This window comes from Lissotriton vulgaris, chromosome 1_1, assembly GCF_964263255.1.
Source record: "Lissotriton vulgaris chromosome 1_1, aLisVul1.2, whole genome shotgun sequence".
In the NCBI taxonomy this organism is placed as follows: Eukaryota; Metazoa; Chordata; class Amphibia; order Caudata; family Salamandridae; genus Lissotriton; species Lissotriton vulgaris.
The window spans coordinates 1,545,291,425-1,545,306,233 of NC_141685.1; the positions used below are offsets into that span (position 1 = coordinate 1,545,291,425).

The 14,809-nt window shown below is 46.7% G+C and overlaps 1 protein-coding gene across 1 annotated transcript in view; it reads right to left on the minus strand.

The window, feature by feature from the left end:
• CEP290 (centrosomal protein 290) overlaps positions 1-14,809 on the minus strand; it is a 1,386,965-nt gene that overhangs the window by 491,725 nt on the left and 880,431 nt on the right. Inside the window, exon 39 of the mRNA XM_086918001.1 lies at positions 423-644. Within this exon, the coding sequence (XP_086774127.1) occupies positions 423-644 (222 nt within the window). The remainder of the gene's footprint in view (positions 1-422; positions 645-14,809) is intronic.

A 14,809-nucleotide genomic window follows, 5' to 3' on the forward strand; every position in this document is an offset into this window, starting at 1 on the left:
AAAATAAAAGACATAGTCCCTTCCAATGCCAATAGCTTAAACTACCTAAAATGCGAGACCGGTTGCATTGCAAATGCTTGTTTCTCGGAGTTGCTTTGATGCCCCCTGGTCTCTGGTTCATTGTGCTTCCTCTTCTGCTGCTGCTCGTATCAGAGATAGCAAACAAGACATAGCAAACAGAATACCACAACCTATTTTCAAAAAACATTTTCTTGCCATTCTCCTTTCAATTCAAATGTTTTATTAGCTCAGTTTGGACTATTTTAGTAATTTTAAGACGTTTAAGTTTTTAGTACCGGAAGCAAGTCTCTATATATTATTATATGGCATCGAAAAAGTAGCATGCAATACAGTAAGATCAATGCCTACTCAACTCTTGTGAATTCTTTGTGACGCATCTGAAGAAACAATTAGAAGTATACCTGTATGCTATTTGTTAATCTCTTAACCCTCTTTTTCAGTTCTTCATTTTCCATATTGGCATTATCTTTTTCTTTTTGAAGTTTGCTGAGAGCCTTTTGTTTTATCAAGGATTCTTCCTTTAGGTAGCTGACCTCCTCTGCCAAAGAGGTCTCTTTGGTTTTGCTTACTTTAAGGTTTTCCTTTAGCTTTGCAATCTGCTCATTTAAATTCTCTAAATCTGTCTGTTAAATAAAAAACAACACAGTTTATATGCACATGTGCACAGTCACACACAGGTTACAGAAATAAACAGGGGCAAACAACAATATAAAAAGTAGAGTCTTGTGGTAACTATAGGAATCTATTCTTCTGGTCAATGGCACATATTCTAGTAGACAGAAATGAACAAGCTTTTGTCAATTTTAGCAGCCGAGTTTAAGAGATAATGCAAACTTCAAATTAGTGAATGCAGATGTTTAGCATAACAAAACAACCAACACAATATCAACACAAGATTTAAGTAAAAGATTAAAGTATTAATAAGAAAACCTAAGTAAAATAAATAAAACTACAAAGATGGTTCAAAGGTTATGGCAAATTAAATTGAAGACAAGCATTGGCAAAGCTGACAGGTCTAGCTTTTGCAAGCTGGTGCAGTGTTACAGTTTATATTTATTGCAGGCATATGCCACAAAAAAAAGAAACCTGCCACCACTCAAAACAGAGATGGATGGAATGCTTGAATTAATCGCAGATATGGGTAATTACTTGGGGTTGCATCCCAGTCTAACATGTTTTTGCCCACCATGCCACCTGATTAGGCCCAGCTATAAGCAAATCAGCCTTGGTCCTGCTACAGTAGGAACAGTTCAGCCCAAACTCCCAAGCTAGAACACAAGCAACCAAGACCGGTTTTATCCTATTGTGGCAGCCACATGCATGCAGTTACAATTTTAAATAAAAAAATTACCATTGCATTTAATTTTAATAGAACAGTATGGTCCCTTCTTAGCAGGTATTTGTAGTTTGAACAGGAATATAAACTCTTTTTAGTTTTAATGGGCACCAACATGTGACTAATATTGAAGCAAAGGAAAGGGTTTGATCTGCTGTAACCTGACAACAAAGTTTAAACACACAAACATTATTTAGAAAAAAAAGGATAAAGAATGGAAAGAAAAAAGGACAAGGCGGTAAAGTACTGACCCGTCAGCCCTGGAATTGAAGTGTACTTGTTTTAGGGATGTGTGCGCGTGATCAGGAAAAACGCCATCACTTTCAGTGCAACAGAGCCCTGGCTGAAGTAGGCTAACCCATTGCCCCTTACTATATGCTTTTATAGGAGAAATATAAATGTGAAAGACACTTGTACAAATCAATAACTGAAGAGGACTAACCCAAAGCATCTCTATGTGTGCATATATGCATTTATTTTCTATTTATTAACTTGTTTGATTAAATTCGCTTGGTGAGAAAGCAGAAGCAGGCTCTAGGCCATACCTAAAAGTGAACCAAATGGAGAAAAAATTTGAATAAAGGGGCCAGATGTACGTAGCACTAGTTGTAAAATATTAGTCACAATTTGTGCCCAATATTATTGCATCCAGTGCGGTAATTGGCAAACAAACTATTAATCCCGGCCCCCTGAGATACCTCCATAAATAAAATATTGTCCAGAGATTTTCTTTTTTTTTTTTTTTTTTGGAAAACCTTTATTGTAAAATAGCAGAGAACAAATACGGGCCTACAACCACCCGGCCGGCCTCGACATCATTTCAAAGCACACTAGCAAGCAATACGGCATCTCGGTAGCTTCTTAAAATAAAATGCAAGCAAATGAAGTTACACTGGCAATACGTGCACCACCGAGAAGAAGGAGAATTGAAGGTTTAATTTTATAATACATATAACACAATAAAATAGTAAACGTTGAAAAGGATCTGAGTTCAAACAATCCGTTCAAATACGTTCATGGGTGATGTCCTGCAAACAAAGGCAAGCAATAATACAGAACCAAAATGGCGGCACCAGGACATCGAAAAAGGAGCGATAATCACAGAGGATGATACGTGCCGGACGCCACCCACCCCACCTCGACACAGTCCATTGACCCAGAGAAAAAGGAAAAGGAAAAAGAAACAGAGAGACAGGAGAAAAATTAAGGCCCATAGAAACTGAAACTGACAAAGAAAAATCCCCCCCACCCTACACGCATGCAGAGGCTATGGCCTACCCCCCCCCCCCCCAGCAGTGTGTCTGTCGCCCAATAAAGAGTACCCGAAATGAAGAAGAGAAGAAAAGAAGGAAAAAGGTGTACCTGTATAACCGGAGGAGGGCCAGACTTGTGTGTCCAAAAGACAGCAAAATTGTATATCTACGGCCACCCCGCCCTCGACCCCAAGCGAAAAAACAGACCCAACGCCTGGTTCTCCCGTCTACCCACCACAGTCCCGGCAAATCAGTCCACTAGAAGCAAACAAGAAAGAAGAATCGCCTTCACCCCTGTCCCTTTCGATCCAGTGCGCCAACCAGGTGTAGGAACAAAACAGCCGTCCGGTGCAGAGCAGGCAGCCTCAGTAACCACCACGGGACAAAGCGCCTGCCACCAATGTCCGACCAGTCCAGTGCCGTGCGATCCCAAACTGTATAGAGAGAAGCAGTGCAGCGAATCTCCAACGACAACCCAACGAGACGGTGGTGACATGGACTCGCCACAGTATTCAGAGCCGCCAGCGGTACCCATGGAAAGTCCAGAACATGGCGCCCAGCGGCACCTCTCCAGTCGGAGCGGTAATTCAGGAGCTTCCATACATTCCACAGTTAACTCAGGCAAATTCGAGGCGGTCACTAGTTCCAGTTCCACTGACACCCCCATGCATATCCGGCCAGACGGTTCACCACAATCGAGCTCAGGGTGTGGCGAAGCGCCCCGCAGGTGGACGCTGGCTCGATCAACGGGGGGCAGGGCGAGCCCAATGGCGTCCAGTCGACCCCCCAGGTCCCGAGCTTTGGACCGCACATCCGCTCGCAAGGCAGCCAGGGCGTCGAGAATGTCCCCTATGCTCAGGGGCAGGTCAGGAGAAAAGGACGGAATAACATCTTGCCCGTGGGGCTCATAATCATATGGCATTTCTTGGGCCCCTCTGCCGACACCACTTTCCAGCTGCACGGTAAACCTGCGGCGTCTCGACTTGCGCGGTCAGATCTCGGGGATAAGGGCTGCACTTTCCATAGCGGTGATATCCCCGGCTGTAATGTAAGGGCAGCAGACAGCAATACTCTCGGGGTCCGGCCGGGTCTTCAGCAGCAAGCTCAGGAGCGCCCGGCTCAAGATGGCCCCCGGGAAGTCGTCGGAAGGCGAAGGCTCACAAAGATCTCCAGGAGAGGGATACAAAGTATCGCTGATTGCCGCGATCACAATGCGACGTGGAGAGGAGAGCGGATGCTACAGTGTTGCCGATAACTTGTTGTAGCAGCAATTTACCGCCAGCCGACTCCGACCCGCCGTCTATGGCCGCTGCTTCACTCCGCCGGGGCCAGCCACCCACGAGAACAAAGACCTGGTCGCCATCTGGAAACGCCGGGAAGCAGACTGGGACGTTCCTCCACTTCTGCCAAGTGGAGAGCGACGGGGAGCACACCGTCGGGCGCAGCGTCGCCTTCCGAGTCCGAAGCCGCTGAAAGGGTTCAGTATAGATTGCAGGATAGTTGGCGGCTCGGACAGAAATTGAACGGACCAGCGGAGCCGAGGGTTCAGGCGGCCATCTTGGTCGCCGGCTAGGCTCCTCCCCGATTTTCATTTTTTGTTTGTGTTTTTGGATTATTAAAGAAGTAATTTAGCTTGGGTAGACATTGCTGATCAAGGCTGAATTTTTCTGGACAACATTTTTTTAAATGGCGCATGTGTTGCATGTGTTGCAGTGATGATATATGATTGTTTCAACAGTAGGTAGATGTAAGTCAACAGTAGGTAGACATAAATGAACTACTTTAGCTGCCCGACGGGCAACAACTGTAAAGTAAGCAAATGCTCTTTCCTTTGTGTGAGGACCTTTGGAAAGTCTACTTCTGTCAGCTGAGTACCATTTTGTAACTCCATGTACAATCCAGATTCAGCATTGTGAGGAGGGGAGCAATTTGTTCCTCTCCTCCACATCATCATCATCTTTGTGTGGTATTTACTAAAGCTCTTGAACTGCATGTGAATTCGCGCCGAACATGGCTTCTACTCTCTTATAATACTTCAGCTAGATGCTGAGGATCATAAAATGTTGGGAGGTGACTCTTTGGTGACTTTATAGCTCAACATAGGTCTAGTACGACCGATGTCAGCTCAAGGTTGAGATCGGTGTTGGGACTTGATCTGGAATGGGCACTGCCAAACTCCGAGTTGGGGTGACCGCCTGAGGACTGGCATGGATTCAGGCACCAGTAGTGGCAAGGAACCAGGAGGAGGGCCAGCGGAGTCAGTCAACGCCAGGGAAGGTACTGCCAGCAAAAATACAATTGAGGATCCCTGCAGCTTTGTGGGGCATTAGGGGCTCTATTATTATTATACTGACATTTATTGAGCGCACGGCTACCCCCAACGGGGGTGTCCCGGTGCTGTGGACTGTGAACGAGAGAAACCTGAAAAGTTAGCAGCTGGAGAATAGGAGTGTCTTCAGTTTCCTCCTGAACTGGGGTTCTGAATCCTTTAGTCGGAGATTAACCGGCAGGGCATTCATTCCAGAGTCTGGAGGCCACCACCGCGAAGGCTCTGCCACCCTTTCTAGCTAGACGAAATCTGGGGTGGAGCAGGAGCCGGAGGTGATTAGATCCGAGTGCTCAGGACGAATGGAATCTAGATGAAGCTGGCGTTGACTTGAAGGTATGCAGCAAAGCTTATTTAAAGGCCTCTACCTGCAGTGGGGTTGACAATGGCCCGGGGAACTCAGGGAGCTTTAGGACCATCCTTTGAATAAGCTTGGGGTCAGAAGGTGCCTGCAGAGTTGGAATACAAATCATGTGGATTCTCACCTGTTCCAGAGTGGTGAGAAGGGGATGAGCCCTGCTTGTCCATCTTCTGCTTATTGTGCAACTTGGACTTAGGCTCACCCCCAGACCTAAATTGATATCAGGACTTGAGGAGGCAAAGGCCTGCAATTTGGAGTGCAACCTCTTGTTATGTTCTGTAATACAGAGTTTTAACTCCTGCATGATTTTGAATAGTGACCAGATCTTAATTCACCACAAACAAATGTTATGCGGATCTATGGCTGACACCTGCTTCTGCAGTCACAGCATGCTCTAAAGCCTCTTGTCTTTTAGTGGCTGAGGTTGTGAATGACATTTTCCTTTGGTACTGTTTATTGTTGAAATTTGTTATTGATACAATCAACACAGTTAGGAGTGGAGTGGAGTTGTGGAACGACTTCAAAAGGCACAGAAGGAAACTGACGTCAGTAGTGGTGCCCCCCAGCAGCTGTGAGTTGTTAATTCTGGGTATGCGTGGGGCATTCGCAGAGTCCGATGGCGCCACAGACTGGCACATGGGACCAATTGCTGTTCAAAAATAGATCCAGTCTGGTGCCTGGTATTATTCTAAAGGTGAGTAATCTGTCATTAGTAATTAGCAGTAGCCATCAGAAAGTACTGGGAGGCAGGTTTTAAAAAGTTATCCTGTCCCTTACTAGCCCAAACAACAGAAGAAGGGAGAATGAAAGCAGCTTAGTTACAGTTGTGGCAGGAGACGAGGAAGAACATAAATGCTGCCCTGCTGCTGGCTACAGCCTCTGCCACCACTATGTTCTAAAGACACCCAAATGGGCTGTGTGGGGTGCTGCACTGGCTGCAAGGGTTGACTTTGGCAATAGGCAAGGCCTCACAAGCACCATACTCTTGGAGGAATTACCAGCTGGTAATAACAAGCCTAACAAACAGGCCATGACACAGCTTTCATTGAGCACTTCAGAATAGAATCCATCTTTTCTACAAAAAATCTGGAGCCATGAAAAGGAATAACTAGAAGGAATGTCTCCTCACCCCCAGAAAAACCTGCGGCACACACCAACGTATGAGATCACAAAACTAGTGCCCATAGTAGGGCCCACACAATCTGTTGTGTTTGGACATGTTTTCAATACATAGTTAACTGCATCTTGAACATAATGGATTGTCTGTCAGAATGCATTCATGAATTCTTCAGGTATAGTTGGCAAGATCTTGCTTGCCATGTCCCAGAGGGCATGTGTTTTGTGCTCTAGCAGGCACCCAACATTCAGGGATCTCAAGAAAAGGAGAAATGTCTCTAATTATTTGTGTCAATGAGCTTTGACTCCCTGTCCTGCATGGCTGTGGGAAACATATTAGGGCTGAACTTGTTGGTGGAGGACTTACCTACCAAGCTCTCAGGTGTTGGGTGCTAGGTCAGAAAAGGTAGGTCCTTACAAGTAGGACTTTGATGCCTCACTACTAGGTGGCTCACCAGCAGGGCTGAGCACAGTTTAGACCAGGTCACCAAGAATGTTTCAGTCAGAGCATCATTAAAAGGCAGCAATGGCTCCAAAGATGCAAGCTGAGGCTGCAAGTTTTCAGAAAGCAGTTTCATCTTGAATTCAAAGATGGGAAACTGAAGGTCAAGCAGTTCTGCAGCTCCGCAGACTACCACAGTGAGAAAAAAATCTTCTCTGTAAGGGACACTGGAGAAGAGTCTAATTCTTTCTTAGAAGAGGTATCCAGACTTCTTGCATTTAGTAAATAAACATACAAGTCATCATCAATATAATAAGAAGGAAGTAAATTATCTGCTTCCTTGTCATCACCATTCTCATCATCATGCTGAATGTTTTGAATGCATTGATATGCATCTAAGTCCGATCCAAATATGGCCTCGTGTGTTCAGCTAGCAGTATTGCCAGGGGTTCTTTCCACACCAGAGGGTGCTCTTTTGTGTTTGATAATGGGACATCATTTGGGATCAAAGGGTCTGAAGACAGCTATGGATCCGAAACCAACCTCAGATCCAGAACTGGTGCCTGAAGAGCCAAGACCAGCACTGGGAAGTGGCGAAGCAAGGTCAGGTGGTACCCGGTGGGGAAATTGTCTTGTCACCACCCCACACACACATTGAAATTATTAAAGAAAGTAGGAAAAATAAAATACTTATAGTTGCAAGTGTCAGTTTTATATTTGAAAAACACATATTTTTGCCATTTTGTCACCCCCCTCAGTGATGACACCCGGTGCGACCCACACCCACCGCACCTCCCTTCCTACGCCGCTGCCACTGGGGTGGTTGAAACTAGCAGGCCCTCTGTGCAGATATTGAAACATAGTTTGCACGGGCTGGGGTTGGGCATGGGCCCATCATGGTCAATCATCACCGGTGCAGGTTCTGCCAGATCGTAGAGGGGACTGGAATCATCCAAAACAAATGCAACTCTGCCTCACTGAAGGAGTCCACTTAGAGTGGGGACAACAGTGGCCTGGAAAATTTGGGGCGCGTTGGAGCCAACTTATTCATGGTCTTCAAATCAGATGGTGGGGTGCAGTTGGGTCCTTAGACTGCTGACTGCAAGACTTCTTACTGGATGGTGAGGGGCAGGAGGTAGACAAATCCTGTTTGGACTTCTTACATTTAGGGCAAGACCTATCTTTTGACTTTGTCCTCGACTTGCCAGAGAATTGAGGTGAATGAATGAATTAATAGAAATCTAAGGAATTTCTAGAGTGCTCGGCTACTGAGAGTGTCCCAGCGCTGAGACAGATGGCCACACGGCAGATAGCAACCACCCACCAGTTTAAACAGATGAGTTTTCAGTAGCCTTTAAAACAAATTTTTATCTGGAAAGCATCTGAGTGAGAAGGGGTGCTCGTTCCAGTACTTGGCTAACAGAACCGAGCAGGCTGAACTGCCCCACTTCTTTCATTTGGAGTAGGGAATGGTCCGCAGCTGGGCAGAATGAGTGCAGAGATCTTTTAGGGCAGCATTCGACCATCCTTTTGTAAATGTATTTAGGACCTGACTTAAAGAAGGCAAAGTGTGCCACCGTCAAGTCTTTAAAAGTTACCCTTTTGTTTTACTGGTAGCCAGTGCAACTGGTTACAGTAATGAGAAATTGAGGCATGTTTGGGAAGTTTTAACAGAAGACGGATACCATTTGCAATAGCTGAATAATGTAGTCTGGGACTCCTTAGGATCAGAGCTGGGACTAATGTTTTCTGGGATTCCCAGGGCAATAGTTTAAGAAATGTTGTTAGCATCCCAAGTATCCAGAATGAGGCAGCTGAGATCTTGGGTTTAAAGGATAGGTGTGTGTCGACATGCACCCCTAAGTTCTTGGCCAACTCTGCAAGGGAGGCGGTAAGGTGCTGTTGGCTGGCCAGGCCCCTGACCATGTGGGCATGGTGTAGACACCAAACAACAGTTTTCTCCAGGTTACATTATCACTGCTACCATGCAAGCTGCACATTTAGCCTTGGCCTCCGGTGCATTGTTATCATAGGGTCAGCAGAAGCTGGGAGTCGTCTGCATTGGAGACCACCTGGATACCAAATGATTTGATTAGGGATGCAAGCGGCATCAAGTAAATATTAAAAAGTGAGGGGGACGAGCTCTGAGGAACTCCACACTTGAGGATCTTTGCCTCAGAAAAAAATGGCTTCAGCCACACTGCCTGTGCTCCAGAAAGGAGCCCAGCCAGGCTAGGGCCATCCCCTCCACTGCAATGGAGGGGATATAATAGGATCTCATGTGAGATCATGTCAAACCGCCCCAGAGAGGTCCAACAAAATGAATGCAGCATTATTGCCAGCGTCCACCATGAATTGATGGCGTCTGTTATTTCCATAAGCGCTGCCTCCATACGGTGGAGAGCACTGAAGCCTACTTGTGAGGGTGGAGGAGGTTGAAGGTTTCCAAGAATATCGTTAGTTGAGTATTCAAAATTTTGTCAAAAATCTTAGAGGCCCCTCGGAGCATAAAATGGGTCTGAAACAAGAGAGGATTTCAGGGTCCACATTTGTTTTTTGTTTTTTTAGGAGGGGAATGACATTTGCTCTTTTCCATGAGACATGAACTACCCCAGTTTGCAGAGAGGTTATCCTGATTTTATTTAAATGTTGTCTTCAAAGGATATGCTCAATTTAGTACCCACCTAGGGAAAGCATTTATTTCAATTGGTGGGTGGGGGGAGTTGGAGAGGCAAATGGGCCTGGGACCTGGTGCAGGCCCAAGACTTCCACCACTATTTAACTCCAGTGTCAGGGGATGTGTCTAGACCACTGGCATCCTGTAGTTTCTCATACCAACTTGTCTCAACGTACTGTGAGACAAATTCTCCTCCATCAAAAATGTAATTATTGTCGGAGTGAGAACGAAAATTCTGGTGGACTGCATGAGTTCTGCTGCATGGTAAAGTCTATGTGTTGAATTCAGAAGTGTTGCCGATTGTTTTGGTTCGGACTTAGAAACCACTATGGTTTGTGGGTCCTCCTTTGGATACGGTAGTATTGGCACAGATGACAAAGGATCTGGTGCAAGGAGTGGCACCATAACCAAACTTGGCACCCAAGCTGGTGTGGAACCCGTTGCAGGATGAAGAGACACGGACAGTATTGAGGGTGAACCTGTCAGCAGAATACTGACTGGACGCATCTGCAGATCCTTGGGGCCCAAAGGTGGACCAGAGGGAACCATAAGAGTACCAAATATGTGCATCATGGTCTCCTTTAATGTCTCATTCCTTATGGGCTTTAGATTCATATGCGCTTAGTCATTGCAGGCCCTGGAATTCCGACCCAACGAATCACTGACATACTGAATGAGGATCTGTCACAGACATCTGATTGTGACAGTCCCTACAAGGTTTAAACCCGTTCGTTTTGGGAGGTGACATATTTCTAGTGCACACTGAAAAATGTCAAGATGAAAAGAGTAGAGCTCCAGATCTGCATCTGAAGGTGAATAATGAAAGAAACTGAGCATCAGTGGCACTTATATGCAGGTCTGTTTGTCACTTCTAGAAGGAAATAATGTTGACGCACCTGAACAACGCTACCTAGCAGCACACTAGATTTCTGCTTTTAGGTTATCAGATTCAGCTTGAATATTCGCAATATAAGGAATCTGCAGTTAGAAGTATACATAAGAAATAGATCATTATGGGATGTTCAGGAGTTCTGTTGCTCCCCTGGCTCCAGACAAGAATTCTGGAACCAGAACATCTCACACCATTCAGGAAGTAAGAAATTAATCTCCTAACAGATTAAAGTTACTTACCTTTGGTAATGCCTTATCTGGTAGAGATTCTATTTAGCCACAGATTCCTTACCATAGAGTACTCCCCAGGCGCCAGACTGGATACAGAACTTTTTTAGTAATGCCCTTGCATGCTGGTAGGAAGCGCCATTCGACCCCACATGGTGTGATTGGCATCACCTGCACCAGAAGTGACATATGCGGTGTCTATATAGGCACCAGTCCAGCGCACTGACCTCAGTTCTTGACTGTTTTTCCACACCAGAAGCAAGTAGCCAAGCTCATGAGGAATGACATGTGCGGCAAAAGTGAGGCCCTGAAAGTTCTCTTTATGTGTGAAGACTGTTTCCACAATATGGAGGATCACTAGGAAATCTACAGCTAGACAGAGTCTCTATCAGTTAAGACATTTCCAAAGGTAACTTGTTCATCTGATAGACTACTAGCCGCAGATTCCTTACCTTAGATTAGATACTAAAGCAATCTCCTTCCAGAGGTGGGTCTGGCAACTGTGTCAAACTAAGAAGTCTTGAAGGACCAAAAGGGTAAAATGCTGGATCAAGACAATAGTGTTTGGCGAATGGGTGCAGTGATGCCCACATAGCTGCCTGACAGATGACCAGGACTGGGACTCCTCTAGCCAACGCAGTGGTCATAGCTGTAGCTAAGATGGAATGAGCTCTTAATCCCTGTGGGGGTTATTTCTTGGCCACTGTGTAGCAGATCTTAATGCAGAGGATGATCCATCAAGGGATGGTTCTCTTCTGAATTTCCTTCCCTTTTTTTGCCCCTGTAAATCGAACAAAGAGTTGATCATCCACACGGAATTTTTCGGTACGATTAATATAGAATGCTAATGCAAGAGCCACTCACCCAACCCACCTGAAACCACAGCACCCAATGGCTCCAGACCCCAGCAGACCTTGCCCAACTGGACCACCCTCACGATCATGAACAGCATTCACTCGGGAGACCCCTCGGATCCCTGTCCTCACCATATCTTCAAAAGAGCCGGCACTTCCATTGCACCCAAACTCTGCGGCACCATCAACTGCTCCATCGAGTCCGCCCCCTTCCCAGAAGGCTGGAAGCACATAGAGATCAACCCTTGATGAAGAAACCGTCTGCCGACACAATGGACCTCAAGAACTACAGACCCATCTCTCTGCTCCCCTTTCCACCAAAAAGTAATTGCGAAAGCCATCATCGCCCAACACTCCAAGTTCATCAAAACAAACCACATCCTGGACCTATCCCATTCGACCTTCAATAGCAACCACAGTACAGAGATCTCTCTCCTCGCCACTACAGATGACATCCGCACCCTGCTCTACTGAGGCGAATCTGCTGCCCTCATACTCCTGGACGTCTCAGTCGCCCTCGACACCGACTCCCACCACACACTCAGCGTGGGACTCCATGACACTGGCATACGTGACAAAGCCCTAGAATGGATCAACTCCTTCCTCACCGGCCAAACACAGAGTGTCAGGCTTCCATCGTTCAACTCAGAACCCACAGAGTTCAGCTGGAGAGGGCCTCAGTGTCCCTGAGCCCCATTCTCTTCAACATCTACATGGCCCTGCTTGCAACTATCGTCTGAAGCCAAGGACTCAACATCATCTCTTACGTCAACGACACCCAGCTGATTCTCTCCCTCACAGACAAACCCCACAGCCACCAAGAGCAAATTCCACAATGGGATGAAGACAGTCGCCACCTGGATGTAGGACAGCTACATCAAGCTTAATCCAGACAAGACCATAGTCCTCCTCCGCCTGGGATGACTCCTGGTGGCCTGCGTCTCTTGGAATCCCACCCACACCCACGGACCACGCACAAATTCTTGTCATCGCCCTGGACTCTTTGCACTTAATGAACCGCCAAATCAACGCCGTTTCGTCCTCCTGTTTCCTGCTTCGTAAGATCTTCAAGTGGATCCTGACAGAGTCCAGGACAACAGCCACCCATGCGCTCGTCAGCAGCAGACTAGACTACGGCAATGCACTCTACGCTGGCACAACTGAGAAATTCCAAAAGAAACTGCAGAACATCCAAAACGCGTCCACCCGACTCATCCTGGATATTTTCACAACGCATCCCCATAACCGACCACCATCAACAAAAGAATTACCTTCAAGCTCTTCACACACGCCTACAAGGCCCTCCACAATGCCGGACCTGCATACCTCAACCAGCGCCTTTCCTTCTACACTCAGACATCTCCACTCCACCTGGCCCTGGCTACGTCCCACAGATCTGCAAGACCACGGCTGGAAGAAGATCATTCTCCTACTTCGCTGCGAAGACGTGGAACTCTCTGCCTGTGCACCTCAAGCAATCACCATCGCTGCCGCAATTCAGGAAGGGCCTCAAGACCTGGCTCTAAGACTGAACTGCAGCCCCCCCCACACTGCATTCCCCCCAGCACCATGCGACCCTTATGGGTAAGTAGTCGCGCTTTATAAGAAACCTGATTTATTGATTGATTGAATACTCTTTTTGGATCGAAGCAGTGTAGTCTCTTCTCTTCTTTAGAGGGATGAGGAGAGGAAAAAAGGTAGGCCAGGTGAGGTTTTGCCCGAAGTGAAAAGGTGTGATCACCTTTGGTAAACAGGATGCTTGAGTTTTAAGAACCAGTATGCCTGGGAAGAATGATCTGTAGGGAGTGTTAATGGAAAGTGCTTGTAATTAGCTAACCCTCCTGGTCGATGTTATTGCCACAAGGAAAACAGTTTTGAGAGTTAGGAGCCAGAGAGGGTAGTTGTGCATTGGCTCAAAAGGGGAACACGAGGAAAGTGAGATCTAAATTCAAGACATATTGGGGGATAATGAAGGTCGTAGGAAGAAACATATGCTGCAAGCCTTAAAGGAATTTAGTCACAACAGGTTATTTAAACAGGGAAGGTTGGTTAAGCAACTGTAGAAAAGAAGAAATTGCAGACTGATATCCTTTAGCTGTGCCCAAAGCAAAGATTTGCTGGGCCAGGGATATAACAAAGAGGAGAACTTGTCCCATTGGCAAGCGTAAATAGTTTTAGTGGCAGTACGCTTGGCTGTCAGAATGACATCACATACTTCTGGGGGGAGATCAAACACCCTCAACTGTCGCCGATCAATCTCCACACATAAAGGCGGAGGGTGGGCAGGTTTGGGTGCCGTACCCTGCCTTGTTGCTGCAACAGAAGATCCTCTTGAATGGGCGGCCTGACTGGAGGACAGATGCTCATGAGTTCTGGATACCATACTCTCCTTGCCCAGTCCGGAGCCGCTAGGCTGACTTGGACCTGGTCGGTCTTGATCATCTTGAGAATTCTGGACAGGAGTCGTATCAGCAGGAAGGCACATAGGAGTCCTGAGCTCCACTCAAGACGAAATGCATCTCCTAACGAGAATTGCCTTGGAAACTCTGGCGCACAGAAGTGCTGACAGTGTGCATTTCCGACAGTTGCAAACAGATCTAATGAAGGTTCTTATCAGTCTTAAACGAGGCCTTGCACCACCTCTGGATAAAGGCTGCCCTTTGTTATGTAGTCAGAACCTCTCCAGCTAGTGGAGAAGCCGGCCCCCTCTGAACATGCCCCACTTTTGGCAGCAAGGTTGACAGAAAAATTAGAAAGTAAGAGAGGTGTGTCCCTTTTCAGCCAGGACCACCCCTAAGGTGTCTCGAGCTGAAGTGACCCCCTTCTCAGAAAATCCTCCCTATTGATAGAAGGATTTTAGCAATAGGATTATGGAATGCCCCCTTCTGAAAGGGAGGGGGCATACAAAGGATGTAGTCACCACAAAGGTAAGTATCCAATTGGTTCCTACCTGTAACACCCCTAAATTGAGAATTTAGCGGCACCCGTGAACCTTGACCCTCAGATTCATGGCGACCTAAAGAAGAACAGCCGAGGAGCTGTACAACAGCGAAGACTTGCGATAACAACTGACTTGGCCCTAGCCCTACCGGCCTGTCTGCTGTCATCGAAGAAACCTGATCCAGAAAGCAACTCGTTCTGCAGGACCAGGGACCCCCAGAACCCTGGGAGGACTGCCTGCTTTCTCTAAAGACCAAGAACTCCTGAGGACAGTGACCATGTCCACAAAAAAACCAAGGACTACCTTGCCTTTTGGAACCGCAAGTCTGCCCACTCAGCACCCAACGCCCATGGCCCGAATCTG